Source organism: Candoia aspera, chromosome 5 (assembly GCF_035149785.1).
Source record: "Candoia aspera isolate rCanAsp1 chromosome 5, rCanAsp1.hap2, whole genome shotgun sequence".
In the NCBI taxonomy this organism is placed as follows: domain Eukaryota; kingdom Metazoa; phylum Chordata; class Lepidosauria; order Squamata; family Boidae; genus Candoia; species Candoia aspera.
The window spans coordinates 63,287,136-63,300,766 of NC_086157.1; the positions used below are offsets into that span (position 1 = coordinate 63,287,136).

Genomic DNA, 13,631 nt, shown 5'->3' on the forward strand with positions numbered 1-13,631 from the left:
TCAAAGTTACAACAGTCTAAAGTGCTATATATTTTCATTAAGTGTTTTCCTGTGCAAATTGCTTTGTTAATGTGTAACAAGTTACTGCTTGTGGTACACAATATTTGATTATCTCCATTACAAAATTACAATATTAATATTGATGGTTTACAGTACTGCATATACATATACTGTGAAATATGTTACATTCTGAAATAAATTTTCCCATCTTTAGGAATATATCTCCAATTATTGATGCTGTTAGAATTTGGCTTACCCTTGTGGACTTAAGATTTTCAGATATTTAAACTCTCAAGATGATCTTTGTATAAAGGCCTAGATCTCAGGAGCCAACAAACTTCTTGAAGGGATATGATTGATGAATGCTTTTGCAGAACATTTGGTCTGATTGTTTTGCTTGGTTCTTACCCCCTTCTCAGGTAATTCTGTCTCAATTTCTATGCCCCAACAGGAGTAACTTGTAAAAGTAGACCTGGGAAAAAATAGAAGACATGGAATGGCTGCAATAATCTTTTTAGGACAATGCTCTTGCTATTATTTGTTTGTGAGCTGCCCAGAGTCTTAGATGGAGATGTGCAGCTATATATATTTGATTAATAAATAACAATTGGAAATTGCCATCAAAGTGGTATGAACTCTTAGCAACCACATAGCTTTTCTCCAGGACAATCTGCCCCCGTCATGGTCCTTCAATTATCCCAATGGTGCATACATTGCCATTGTAATTTAGTCCATACAGCTTGCTGCTGATTGTCCTCTTCTCCATCCTTGTACCTTTCCCAACATTATGGACTTCTCCAGAGAGCTAGGCCTTCACATAATGGCTCCCGATTTGCAGCTTCAGATTTTCTTTTCCTGCATGGCAGCATCAGCAACTAGTCATCCCAAAGGCTTTAATCTACTCACATCATAAACAACATTAATACTCAAAAGATCCTCAGCTCTTCTTCAGTAATGTGTTGAGTGCCATCTGAACTGAGGAACCCATTATCTGGCACTATCGCTTTACAGTATATTGTCTTTCCATATTTTTTTCTTGATAAAATATAGGAGTGGTTTACCATTGCCTTTTCCTACATAGTATGAAATGATGCTTTTGCCATTGTCACTAAAGGGATGCTCCATTTATAGCATCTTCCTCTATTGCTGCTGTCCAATATAGGTGTCTGCTTATCTTGGCAACTGGGATGACTTTTGTGCTTTGGGTGGCCCTGTTGGGATACTTGGCATACTCCAGCATTCTTTGCTCATCCCTCCCAGGAATGCCCTCCCCTGCCATGATGAGGCAACACAGCAGGACTGAGGAGAGAGGAGGGCTTATACCATAATGCAGACTGCCAAAAAAGCAGAAGTAGCCATGTGGGCTACAGGAAACACACATCAATGGTAAAAACAACAACCTTTATTAGGCAAGCTTAATGTTACAAAATAGTGTAATCAAGAATGCGAAATCACGCAAAATGGTAATACAAAATGGTGTGCTATTACACTGCATTCAGGGCTCCCACAAGGATGGTAGGGAAGAAGAAGGCGGACAATAGTTGAGATCCGTTTTGAAGCTATGCAATTCAGTTAACCTGCTTTCAGCCTTACGCAAAAGATTCCACAGAAGACAGTATAGAGTCACTAGAGAGGACGTTGCTGTCGACGGCTACAGTTCGCAGACTAAACAGCTTCGGAGTGCTCGTACATTTCCTTCTCTCTACAGCAAAGTGTGTTTCTATAGCAACCGTAGCCGGCCCAATGAAAAGTGCTCTGTCCCTTCTAGAGGCAGTGTCGGTGTCTTTGACTGGGAAGTTGTGCTGCTTCGGCGAGGTCATCGCCGAGCTCCTATCTGGGATTGGCTTTCAGGACGATCGCTTCCGGGGTCGAGAGGAGCGTTTCGTGCACCGAGCACCGAGCACCGAGCACCGATTACTGCCGCGCTTCTGTTATTGCAGAGCGGGAAGTTCGGCCTCCAGACTTAGGTATAGATTGACGGATCCAGGTAAGAAATGTTCTGTTCTGGCTGTTGGAGCATAGAGAAGATCCAGTTGTTGTTCGGCCACTGCGTCCTTTGGTTTCCATGGATACCGACTACAAATGATTCCTCGTCGCCCTTTCTCAGGCGCTTTTTCCTTTCGTTTTCACTGTTTTCTCAACAATTGTGACAGATGAGTTTCATAAATACAGTCAATTATTTATGGGACTGAAGCTGGTTTCCAGTTCCAAGGTTTTCTACGTTCTTTGTGCATAGTCATTTTTCTGCTTATTTTTCTGTGCCTTTGTTTCTTTCTCCAGATTGATTGTGCGTTGATGAGGAAACTGCTTCTGCTGGATTTCTGCCTCTCTGTTACTGTCAAAGAAACATTCTTTTAAAAAAAACAATATAAAAGTTGTAGGAAATGAAGAAATGAGGCCCATTTTATCCGGGTTTTATAAACAGTCTTTTATCTTACTAATTCTACTCTAAAGGTTCTTTAATATATACAACTGGGGTTTCTCTAAAAATTGTCTCCAAATTCTACTTCAGTGCCCAACTGGGTTTTGTGTCTGGCATCAGCTGCAACCCTAGGGCAGAGGCAGGAGGTAGATTTTGTCATCTGGGAGATCTTGTGACATTCAGGGGTGTTGTTTCACAGATAATTGGATGTGAGATCCTGTGGTGAATGTGTGTTCTAGGGATAGATGGGATTGCCACCTTGCTGCGTAGCTGCTTCCCTACTCAAGTGGAATGCCATGTCCAGGTTAGCGGTATAGTTCCCAAGGCTTACGGTTTTGGGGGACTTCAATCTTCCTTCACTGGGCAGAGTCAGAAGCAGCTTGGGAATTCATGGCTACTATGGCAAGAACGGACCTGACCCAGGTTATTGAAGGCCTGACACACATGAGGAATCATACACCAGATATGTTTTTTGTTTAGGTGCAGTAGCAACATGATCTGGAGTTGGGAGATGAAGCTTTTCATGGACAGATCACTCCCAGTTAATCCTGGAGTTTTCAACAGCTGCCCTTCCCCCCACTTGCAGGGAGAAAGAACCTGTTGGATCAGTGTGTCATGGAGGCCTGATGGACCTGATGGGAACTGAAGTTTTGATTCATGGTTCAGCTGAAGCCTTTGGAGCTGCCTAGAATGGGTGACGGATGGCAGCCTTAGATCAGACTGCACCTGTGCAGAGTCTCTCTATTGGCTTCTGAGTACAATGACACAGGACTGGGTTATTTGCAGGACTGCCTTTTCCCAGTTGTTTTGCCCATCATACAGGGTGGACATGCTCAAGGTCCCATTTCTAAAGCAGTGCCATTTAATAGGATCTGGGAGATGTGCCCTCTCTGTTGCTGCACATGCTCTTTGGATTGAGCTCCCTTCCCCCACATACTGGTCCAGAATGTTAAACGAGCCTGTTTTGTGATATTAATGTATGTTATTATCACCAGCCTTGATTCTGTGTTGTGTGTGTGTGTGTATTTGCTTTCCTATGTTGGTTTCATATTGTACCTAGTTATGTTTTTCTATTTTGGATCTTTGATTTTCTTTTTATATTTATTCTTGCATAAATGGGTACTAGATTATAATTATTAGAAGCTATAGGATTTCAACAAAGTTTATTTATTGTTGCCTCTTTTAGCCAAGTGGAACGACACCACCACTCACAGGACACTTTGACAATCTTTGTGAACATGAAACCATGTTCTCCGCTATGGGTCTAAATTCTCAGGCTTCCTAGGCTAAAAGATATTAATAATTAATATTTACCGTGCACTTGCTTTGTGTTTCTGCTTCAACAGAAATGGTTCTGCTCCATGTGAAGCATGGTGATGAGAGCCAGTTTCTCCTGGAGACAACATGTAGCATTTCCATTGAAGATATAACACAGGAAGTGACCAGGATCTACAATGGAAGACTCAAAGTTCAGCGTGTTTGTGCAGGTGTTAAATATGTCAATTTATTATTTTGTCCTTTTACCTAAACTTTTTAATAAACATATAACACAACAACAACAACAACAATAATAATAAATGTATATGCCACCTGATTCCCAGCAGATCTGGGCCATTCTGAATATGAAACTGTATTTTCAATCCTCTTTTTGCTTGAGTCTTTGTAGCCATTACATTAAGGTGTAGTGTAGGCAAAGTGTCTGAATATTGGAAACCTATTCAATTTTGCTTTTAGTGTACATTTTTCTACAGTTTTTCTACATGGGTTACTGTTGTGCTGCATTTTGTGCTTTCTTTCAGTCTGTTATTAACTGCTGTCTTTCCAAATATACTGTCTAAAAATATTTACAGTGTATGAAGGCATTATAATCTTTTGAGCATGACTATGTAACAGCTACTCTAATTTGTAATATATTATAATAACATTAAATAAATTGCAGAATTTGTTATAGCACTAGAATGGCACTTTTATTTTTACAATTTCTAATAAATAGACAGTTAACGGATATTTTGTGTAACATTGCCATATCCCACTCTTTGCTCTTTTGAAAGAAATGGAATCGCTGGCAGAACACGGTATTTTCTCACCTCCTAACATGCAAGGTCTGACAGATGAACAAATTGAAGAGCTGAAGCTGAAGGATGAATGGGCAAAAAAGTGTATTCCCAGTGGTGGAAGCACATTTAAAAAAGATGAAATTGGACGAAGAAATGGTCATGGTAAATAAATACATATATGGGTACATATCTTTTTGCATATAAATAGCTTGCCAGGTTGTATAAAAAATACATTGGCATATTGTACACTTTCAAATTTTGATTAATAAATATCAACAATAGATATAACATTGTACCCTTTGTGCAAGAATGTTCAGCCAGCAACAGAATCGAAATCATGTTTCTAAAGTTCAGTATTACTGGGAAAGGAAAATGCTCTTTAGACTTTTAACACTAGATTTCTGAGTACTATTTAAGGTTCTGGTATTAAGGCTTTACAGAAGCCCTTCATGGCTTGGCACCTGGGTATCTTCAGGACAACCTTCTCCCAAGTATCTTTTAGATCTTATAGGGAACAGCTGCTAATGATTCTACACTTGCAAGATGGGAGAGGAGCTGGGGCTAGGCGGCACTGCTTCACTATAGCAATGTTGTTGCTTTGGAATGGCCGCCCCTTAGAGATTAGACTCACCCCCTCCCTCCCTATGGGCCTTTAGGAAGCTATTAAATGATTAAAAACTGAATTATTCCAGAGAAATGTTTCATGATTTATTGCATCATTTTAATTATTGCATTCTCTTTTATTTATTGTGTCAGTATTCTATGTAGATGTTTCAATAGACTTTTTCACATTTCCATTAATTCCATCTCGCTCTAGGGCCTATACTTTAATGAGGTACATGAGCCATAATCTGCTAACAGATTCCACGATACAGTCAATTTTGCAGGTGTCCCTCTCATCCCTCACCAATCACTTGCCATCTTTCTGCCTTTTCTCTCATACTGGCAATTCACAGAAGCTGGTAGTAACCACTTGACTCCCTTCATTGAAAAGCAGCAGTCCCACTCTCCTTTCAAAAGAGTTAGTCAACGGCTCATTGCTTTCATTACTGTTGGTACTTCTTTGTGGAAGAGGAAGGAATGTGGCGCTTCTCTAGCATGCTTGTTCATAGCAAGAGATGATATAAAGCTACTTGGCATGCTTACTACTGGTCTGTTCACTGCTCTCGTTTTCCATTCCCCTTGCCATCTGGGGCTTATGTATGTCTTACATTGATATGCTCCTACAAAGCTTCCAGGATCTGTGCTGTGCTAGGTAAGAAGGCATTAGCACTGCCTTCTTTTTATTTTATATCTCACTGCCAACGTATTTCTTTAACATGTTATATTGACAAATGCAATGGTTAAATTGGGCTAAATTACTTAACAGAGCCTGCTACTGTCTGCATTTTTTCACTGCTGTATAAGCTTGCTTTCTTTTGTTTAACCCTTATTCTTTTTTACCTCTGGCTCCAATATCATGCTGTGCTGCTTTTTTTTTTTTTTTGTAAATTAGGACTAATCCCTGCTGAGATTTATTCCTGAATAGACATGATTTTTTCTGTTCTACATTCTTGCTCAACTGCTTTGTTGTTGGCTCACTTGGGCCAATTCCACACTCTTACTTAACTTTCTTAATGGGAATAAGTTAAAGCCCAGAGTCTGTAAATCACTGAATTTTGGGATCTTTTAATATTGGATAGAGTTTAAAATAAGATAATAGGAGTTTTGACAATATCTGATTTTTAACTTAGAGGCTCTTTCAGAGCAAAACGTTATTATTTATTTCTCTTCCATAGTTATATAATACTGTATATTATTATCTGCATATTTCCTTTTTTAAGCTCCAAATGAGAAAATGAAACAAGTTCTAAAAGCAACCGTAGAAGAAGCTAAGGCACTGATATCTAAGGTAAGAGACAATATTGTTGGTATGAAATATGATACATTAATTTGGATATAATTTATGAGCCAGCATTTTTATGTTATCAGAAGCAATTGTTCTTAGGCTATTTAAAGAATAGCAGGAAATCTGATTCTAAAACAAACCACCTATTAAAGTAAGCCTGCATTTATTTAATAGCAGTTTATTGATTAAATAACCACAATCCCTGGGTTCACATCTAATAAGTCATAAAAGAGTTTTTTAAATGACTGAATTTCTTATTTATTTATTTGACTATGACATAATGTATATACTGCTTAATCTCACTTAACAACTTTATTACTACAATAAAATCCATAATAATAATTTAAAAAATCCTTCAATCCCTCATTAAAATTTGTCATTTCAAATTTAAAAATTAACCAGAATTAAAATCCACCCAAAACAAAAAGGCAACCTAGTTCCACCACTTGCACCTGAATACCTATTAAAACAGGTCTGTTTCTTCAGTGTTTCTGAATGCCAGCAGCTTGGAGATAAGCTGTTGCATAAAGCTAATACCTTCAAAGACAGGCTCAAAGTTCAAAAGAAATTTGATAGACTTGAACACTGAGTCCTATCCAACAAATACTATTCAGTGAGAAATGCAAGGTTCAACACTTACTGTAGGTAGGAAAAACTAGATGCACAGGTACAAGATAGGTGGTACCTGCTTTGACAGTAGTATTTGTGAGAAGGATCTGACTGTTCTGGTAGACTACAAATTAAGCATGATCCAGCAGTGTGGTTTAGCTTCCCAAAGAAACAGTGCAGTCTTGGGCTGCATCAACAGAGGTAGATTGTTGAGATCATAGAAAGTGATAGTTTGGTTCTGCGCTGCATTGGTGAGACCATATCTGGAATACTTGCCTGGTGGTTACAATGCAAGAAGGATGCTGAGGAACTGGAAAGAGTAGAGAGAAGAGCTACAAAGGGGGTAAGGGGCTTGGGGCTAAATCGTATGAAGAATGGTGAAAAGAACTGGTATGTCTAGCCTTAAAAAGAGAAGGCTAAGAGAAAATGTGATAACAGTCTTCCAATACTAGAGGGCTGTCACAGGCTGTCAGATTGTGGATTTGTTCTCCATAGTATCCAAGGATAGGACAAGAACCAGTGAGTAGACGCTTTACAGAGAGAGATCCAAACTCAAAATAAGGAGGAATTACTTACAATGAGCACTATTAAGTGGTGGAGCAACCTGCCTCCTGGAGCCATGGGTACTCCATTCACTGGAGGTTGTCAAACAAAGATTAGATGGCCTTTCTCTGGAATGATCTGAGGATTCCTGTCCTGGGCAGAGGGTTGGACTAGAACTCCAAGGTCCCTTCCAATTTTATGAATCTGTGTCTGGGCTATTATAGAGGAGGTCTGTCTCCAGACCTTCATCCTCTTGAAGTCTTGCAGACTGGGGATCCTTTTTTATGGAGTGATCACACAGGATATCTTATTTGAAAGAAATGGTGCTGAAGGTAAGCAGGAAGCAAATCATGTAGAGCTTTATAGGTTAATACTAGTGCATTGAATATGACTTGGAAACTTACTGGCAAATAATACAACCACTGTAGCACAAGTATTATGCTGCTATCCCTGACAGTAGCCAGGCCTCCACATGAATGAACTGCAGTGTCCAAATCATCTTGAAGGTAGTCCCATATTGAGTTTGTAGTCTAACTGGTGATAAGAACATGACTCACTATCATAAGGCTTCCCACTCAGAAAAGGACTGCAACTGACACACCAGATGAAGCTAGGCAAAGGTTCATCTGGCCACAATCTCTACCTGGTGCTAAAGCAGGAATTGTGACTTCAAGAGAACCCCCAATTTGTAGATCTGCTGATTCAGGGAGTGCATGACCCCACCCCCAGTTAATCTCAGAACTGAGAGACAGCTAGCACCCCTATTGCTTTGGTTTAAGCTTGTTTTCTCCTAGCTTCCAAATACTAAGGACCTCTCCTGTGCCTCCAGCTTGGCCTGGCTGGTGATTTATACCTCAGCTCATGCTGACAAATGAGCTTGGGTTTTAAATAACATGGAGGAGAGAGCTTAGTCCTATGCTACACTAACAGCACCATAAGGTTGACCGTTCTTATCTTATGTCTATCAGATGAAAACACCTACTTAGGAAGTAGAGGAAAATAGTATCCCTCCCCTGCAGACAGTCCAGAAGGATACTATGGTCAAACATTGCCAAGTGGCTTAGTAGGACTAGGAGGGATAAACTCACTACCCAAGTTTTAATGCAGTTCATTTACCAGCGACCAATACAGTCTTGGTCCCATGCCCAGTTCTGAACCTCGATTAAAGATGACTCAGATAATCCATTTCATCTAGGATTTCCTTTAACTGAAGCCCCACCATCTTCAAATTCTTTTCCCAAAAGATACTAAGGCAAATCTAAACAAGCCACATAATGGGAATATTGTATTATGTGAAAGATTCAGTTTAGTTCATAACTAAGTTAGTTATGAACAATAGTTGTTCTAATAATGCATACTGTCCAAAGAATTGTTATTAATCTCTGCATATTTAAGATACGGGACTTGTTTTGGAATAATTGCAACAGAAAATATGCTTGCAGATATTATAGTTCACAACACCCCTCCATTTAGTTTGGTTTTTTGTTATTGTTGTCAAAGTGGGATAATCAGTAACTGTATGTTTATAGTTTATACACTTATAAACATTTATATACTTGCATGATACATATGAAGTCCCTTTGGACAGATACATTTTAATTGAAATTGTATTGCTATAAATATAAAAGGGCAAAGTAACAGCTAAAATCACCAGCAGACACATTGATTTTTTTAAGTAGACTAGCTGTTTAGAGCCATTGGAGAAATGTTTAATCCCCATTATTTTTCTTCAAATAATCTCTAAGCATCAAGAGATGAAATAATAGTTCTTGTCCACAAGGAATCCCCTTCTTGCTCCCTATTCACAATTGAAGTAATTATGACAATAATACCAATAGCTGTTAATTTCATTAGAAAAAGCAAGCAGATGGTCAGTTTTTAACATGTGTACAAAATGTTTAATATAATTCATTCTGAATAGATGATAAATTGGTACTAGATAATGCTAACGAAGAGAGAAATGTTATTCTAAAAATTGGGGGGGAAAATTGTTACTTGACTTTATTTTCATATTGTGCTGTCTCCTTGTAGATTTCAGAGGAAGAATTCTTTCTTCCCTAGTATGTTAGTTTATTAATTTAAGTTGCTTCTCTCTGTATTGCAGAAACAAGTGCAAGCCAATGTATGTGTTACTACCAGTATGGTGAAAGATGCACTAGACCAGCTCCGAGGAGCTGTAATGATTGTTTATCCAATGGGGCTACCTCCATATGACCCAATTAGAATGGAGTTTGAGGATAAAGAAGATCTTGCAGGAACTCATGTAATCATTAGTTTTGATTTTATGGTTTCTAATTTTAAAAAATATTGTTCTTCCTAGAATGAAAAGTTTGAGATGTTTAGAAAATGTAATTTATTCCTTATCTATGTGTTTATTTGGTTTCTATACTGCTGTACAGTATATCAAAATTTTATACAGTGCTATATATTTACATTAAAAAAGACCTCTTCCCCTTGCTACTTCTTCATTGCAAGAAAGTAAACTTCCCTTTCTGTTACCTCTGCTTGGTAGCTGGAACTGTTGGAAAAAAAATCCATCTTAAAAAGTGTTATGTACTAGACTTGGAAATCAAAGATAATGCTGAAGATTTTTTTTAAAAAAAACTGATAATGAATTATGCCATCCCTCACCACTGTTAAACCCAAGCATTTTTAAGTTCTTGTATTTCCTTCACAGAGTTATTTGATAAGCAAAAATCATTTCACTGATAATACTAATGCTAACTGAAAGCCAACTAGTAATAACAAAACAAAAATATACATCTGCAACTTCCCCAGGTACTAATACTGCCAATACTTAAACTTTTCACATTTGTTTTTGAAGAATATGTACTTCAGTGTACCAGTACCGCTAAATACATAGTGATATATATGTGTGTCTTAATATATAAGACACACATATATATCACCATTTTCTTTCTTTCTGTTGCTATTTTCAGGGAGGTCAACAGGTTTCTCTTGATTCTGAAAGTTCAGTAAAATGTGTTGATAAGGAGTACATGATACTATAAGACATGTTGCTCCCACCATTCTGCAAAAGAAACTATAAGTTCTAATCTGTGTGTGTGTTAATGAATCCGTTTCAGTTACGGATGATTCGTAGTAACTGAGTGAGTGAGGTGAGCAGTTCTCCTTTTGAGGGCCTCTTATATAGCCTCCCCAAATGTTCTAGGAAATCTTTCAATCTTTCAGAGCAGATTCAAAGACTAGGGAGGAGAAGGAGGAAAGTCTATCGTGTGAGCAGACTTCTGCTCGTATGCCATGGATTCTGCCTATTGTAAAGCTCAGTTTGTTACAGGCTGCTCTTGAGATCATTGAAGAACCAGAGGCACAATTGTGGTGGGCAGCCAAGGAACTGAAAAGAACAAACCAGCTTTCTGACTATGTTGGCAAAAATGAGAAAACTAAAATTATTATCAAAATACAAAAAGTAAGTATAAGTGAGAGTTTTTATATGGGTTTACACTGGGTGTTTGTCACCCAAAACAATACTTTTGCCAGATATATTATATTTCAGATTTTACTATATGTTTTATATTTCTTAATGCTGATATAGGTAAGCATGATGTTCAAAAGCAAGCAGACCTCATTTATTGCTATAAAAATGATGAATAGGATAATCATGCTTCTGCACTAAGGACAATATTATGGCAAGCTCTCCCTCTGCCCCAGATAGCAGGTAGCCAAATTTAGCTGTTGGATATCTCACAGTACAGAGAAACATGGCTCTGTAAAGCAGAAGTAGACGTGATTCACTCCACATAGTGCTGAATTACAACTCCTAACATCCTTCACCATTCATCATGATGACATTACAGTTTAGCATCTGGAATTGCATATTGCCTATTCCTGTTGTAGAGGGTCTAGTGTCTGCCTCTCCCCACATTTTATTCATCATAACAATAGGCCTTCCCTTGTCAGATTAAGGCAGGTTGAAATATACCTAACTTCTGTTGTTTCCAGAAAGGGCAAGGTGCTCCAGCACGTGAACCAGTCATAAGTAGTGAAGAACACAAACAGATGATTCTTCTTTATCACCGAAGGCAAGAAGAACTCAAGGTATCAGATGTTGTTGCTGTGTGTATTCTATTGAAAACAATATATTGCATTTTATTTGCAATGTATAACTCATTTTCTTTTCATATTTTCCAGAAATTAGAAGAAAATGATGATGATTCATTTTTAGATTCTGAATGGGCTGATAGTCATGCCTTGAAAAGACATTTTCATGGTGTCAAGGATATTAAGTGGAGACCAAGATAAAGCTATTTGTACAAGAAAAGAAATTGTTATAAGAGACTAATACAGCAAGTTATGTTGGTAATATCAGTGCACATTTACTCATTAAAAATTATATAAAATATTCTATTTTATTTATAATGTTGGTTGCATTGTATTCTATAAACCTACATTACTAGGCTTGTTGACCAGAAGTTCACATTTTAAAGTTTACTAACATGGCTATCTCATTATTATTAAAAACTATTATTAAAAACAATAAAACTGTCCCTCTGCTTCTATTTTTTTTTTCATTCTAAATAAAATTATTCTAAATAGTATAACTTATCTTAGAGGGAACTGCATTTTTTTTTTAAACCGGAAAACTCAAACTTTGGGGGGGGGGGAAGAATGTGATATACCAGGTAAGTTTCCAGAAAACATGATGCCTTACCAATATTGGGTTTAGAACATCATGTTGATGCAACCTGTAAGGAATATCAGACAATCCAGTTGGGTAGATACAATCTTTGAATAGTGCCAATATGAGAACCTGACAGCACTATGCCTTGTTTGAATGATACAGTTTCTGCTCTGGCAAAAACCCATCAGCAAGCCATGAAGGATTCAGAGGGATTTTTAGTGCAAAGTGCATTAGGAACATCCATAAAACAATAGCTCAGTAGTCAGCATGAGGGGAGAAAGGGACTACACAGTAAGACTCCAGTTAATTATCTGGGTTTCGTGAAAGCTTGTTCTTTGAATGGTGCAGAGGCACATTAGTTATCTGAGAAGCCTCACGGAAAACATTTAGCAATGCTAGTTATCTCTTCATCTAACCTATTCCTCAGAGTTGTTATGAATAGTTAGTTAAGCGTAAGCGGGCTTGAACCCTGACAACTGTATAGACAAATGATGAATTATGTATCCCACCATGAACTCATTTTTATTAATATATATGTTTCTAGAATACCTAGTTACCCTGCCTGAACCCTCAATCAGAGGGTCAATGAGTTGGTTGCTGTTTTTCTCTTAACAGAGCCTGCAATCTGTTCTAAGCATACAAGGCATGTTTAGAGAAAACATGAAATTAATTAATTTTCAGATTATAGAACTGAGCAGAAATGGAATGGAAATATCTCAAAAACCACATAAGGGACTTTATCTTCTAAAGGCAATAATAGAATTTGGAAGGGGGGCTATTTTTTTCATTTCCAGAATTCACTGTTAACAGCAGTCTTCTGAAAAAATGTTTAATTGTACATTCCTAAATATACGACTTTTGAATCAAATGCAGCACAGAACTAATTTCTTGAAATCGTAAAAAATATAGTCACTGAAGGAAAGTAATTTGACTATTAACTTTCATTCAGTGTCTCTCCATAATTTTCATAGTGCTTTCATTCCTTATTAATTTCTCAACATCCTTCATAAGAGGGAAATTTTACTAGAGTTCTTCTAAAACATTTCAACTTTGTCTTAACCATGCTGAAAGCCCTTCATTAGCAATTTAAGTGTGCCATTGCCCAGTTAAGGTCCTCCTGTGTCCTTTCTTAACAAAGGAAGGAAAGAAGTTTCTCACAAATTCACCCAAAAGTTTGTCTATACTGGAGACCAGCACACAATTATGTCAAAACATGGATTGTTTATTATGGTATTGAAGGCAGAAGAAGCAGAACCTAAAAACAAAGAGGATGCATATAGAATTATGTAAATTAGAATAGACACCTGATTGGATATAGTAAAATACCTGATTGGCTATAGCAGTGTTTTGTGTGTTCGGCCAGATGTGGGATGGATTCTATGGGACAATGAGGTGGAAGTACAATAATGATCCATTGATTCTATGTACTTGGTTAGACAGTGTTCAAGGTACTTGGTCATTTTAATGAGT

General features: G+C 37.6%; 1 protein-coding gene across 3 annotated transcripts; it reads left to right on the plus strand.

The window, feature by feature from the left end:
• The first annotated feature begins 1,870 nt into the window (after positions 1-1,870).
• Positions 1,871-12,026, plus strand: CFAP298 (cilia and flagella associated protein 298). Of its 3 annotated transcripts, none has more exons than XM_063305431.1 (8): positions 1,871-1,987; positions 3,769-3,909; positions 4,525-4,641; positions 6,303-6,370; positions 9,624-9,782; positions 10,818-10,949; positions 11,483-11,578; positions 11,672-12,026. In XM_063305431.1, the coding sequence occupies exons 2-8, from the start codon at positions 3,771-3,773 to the stop codon at positions 11,780-11,782; spliced, it is 822 nt and encodes a 273-aa protein (XP_063161501.1). In that variant the 5' UTR covers positions 1,871-1,987; positions 3,769-3,770; the 3' UTR covers positions 11,783-12,026. The 3 variants fall into 3 exon arrangements, with proteins under 3 accessions (XP_063161501.1, XP_063161499.1, XP_063161500.1); XM_063305429.1 differs by having other exon boundaries at positions 1,876-1,987; positions 4,474-4,641; XM_063305430.1 differs by lacking the exon at positions 1,871-1,987 and adding an exon at positions 2,134-2,212 and having other exon boundaries at positions 4,474-4,641.
• Positions 12,027-13,631: the final 1,605 nt, after the last annotated feature.

What these genes read in the sequence shown, in the direction of transcription:
- CFAP298 (XM_063305429.1), top strand. Translation starts at nt 3,771, where the DNA reads ATGGTTCTGCTCCATGTGAAGCATGGTGATGAGAGCCAGTTTCTCCTG. An exon ending in TGGACGAAGAAATGGTCATG is followed by an intron (nt 4,642 to 6,302) that starts GTAAATAAATAC and finishes TCCTTTTTTAAG; the next exon opens with CTCCAAATGAGAAAATGAAA. An exon ending in CTAAGGCACTGATATCTAAG is followed by an intron (nt 6,371 to 9,623) that starts GTAAGAGACAAT and finishes TCTGTATTGCAG; the next exon opens with AAACAAGTGCAAGCCAATGT.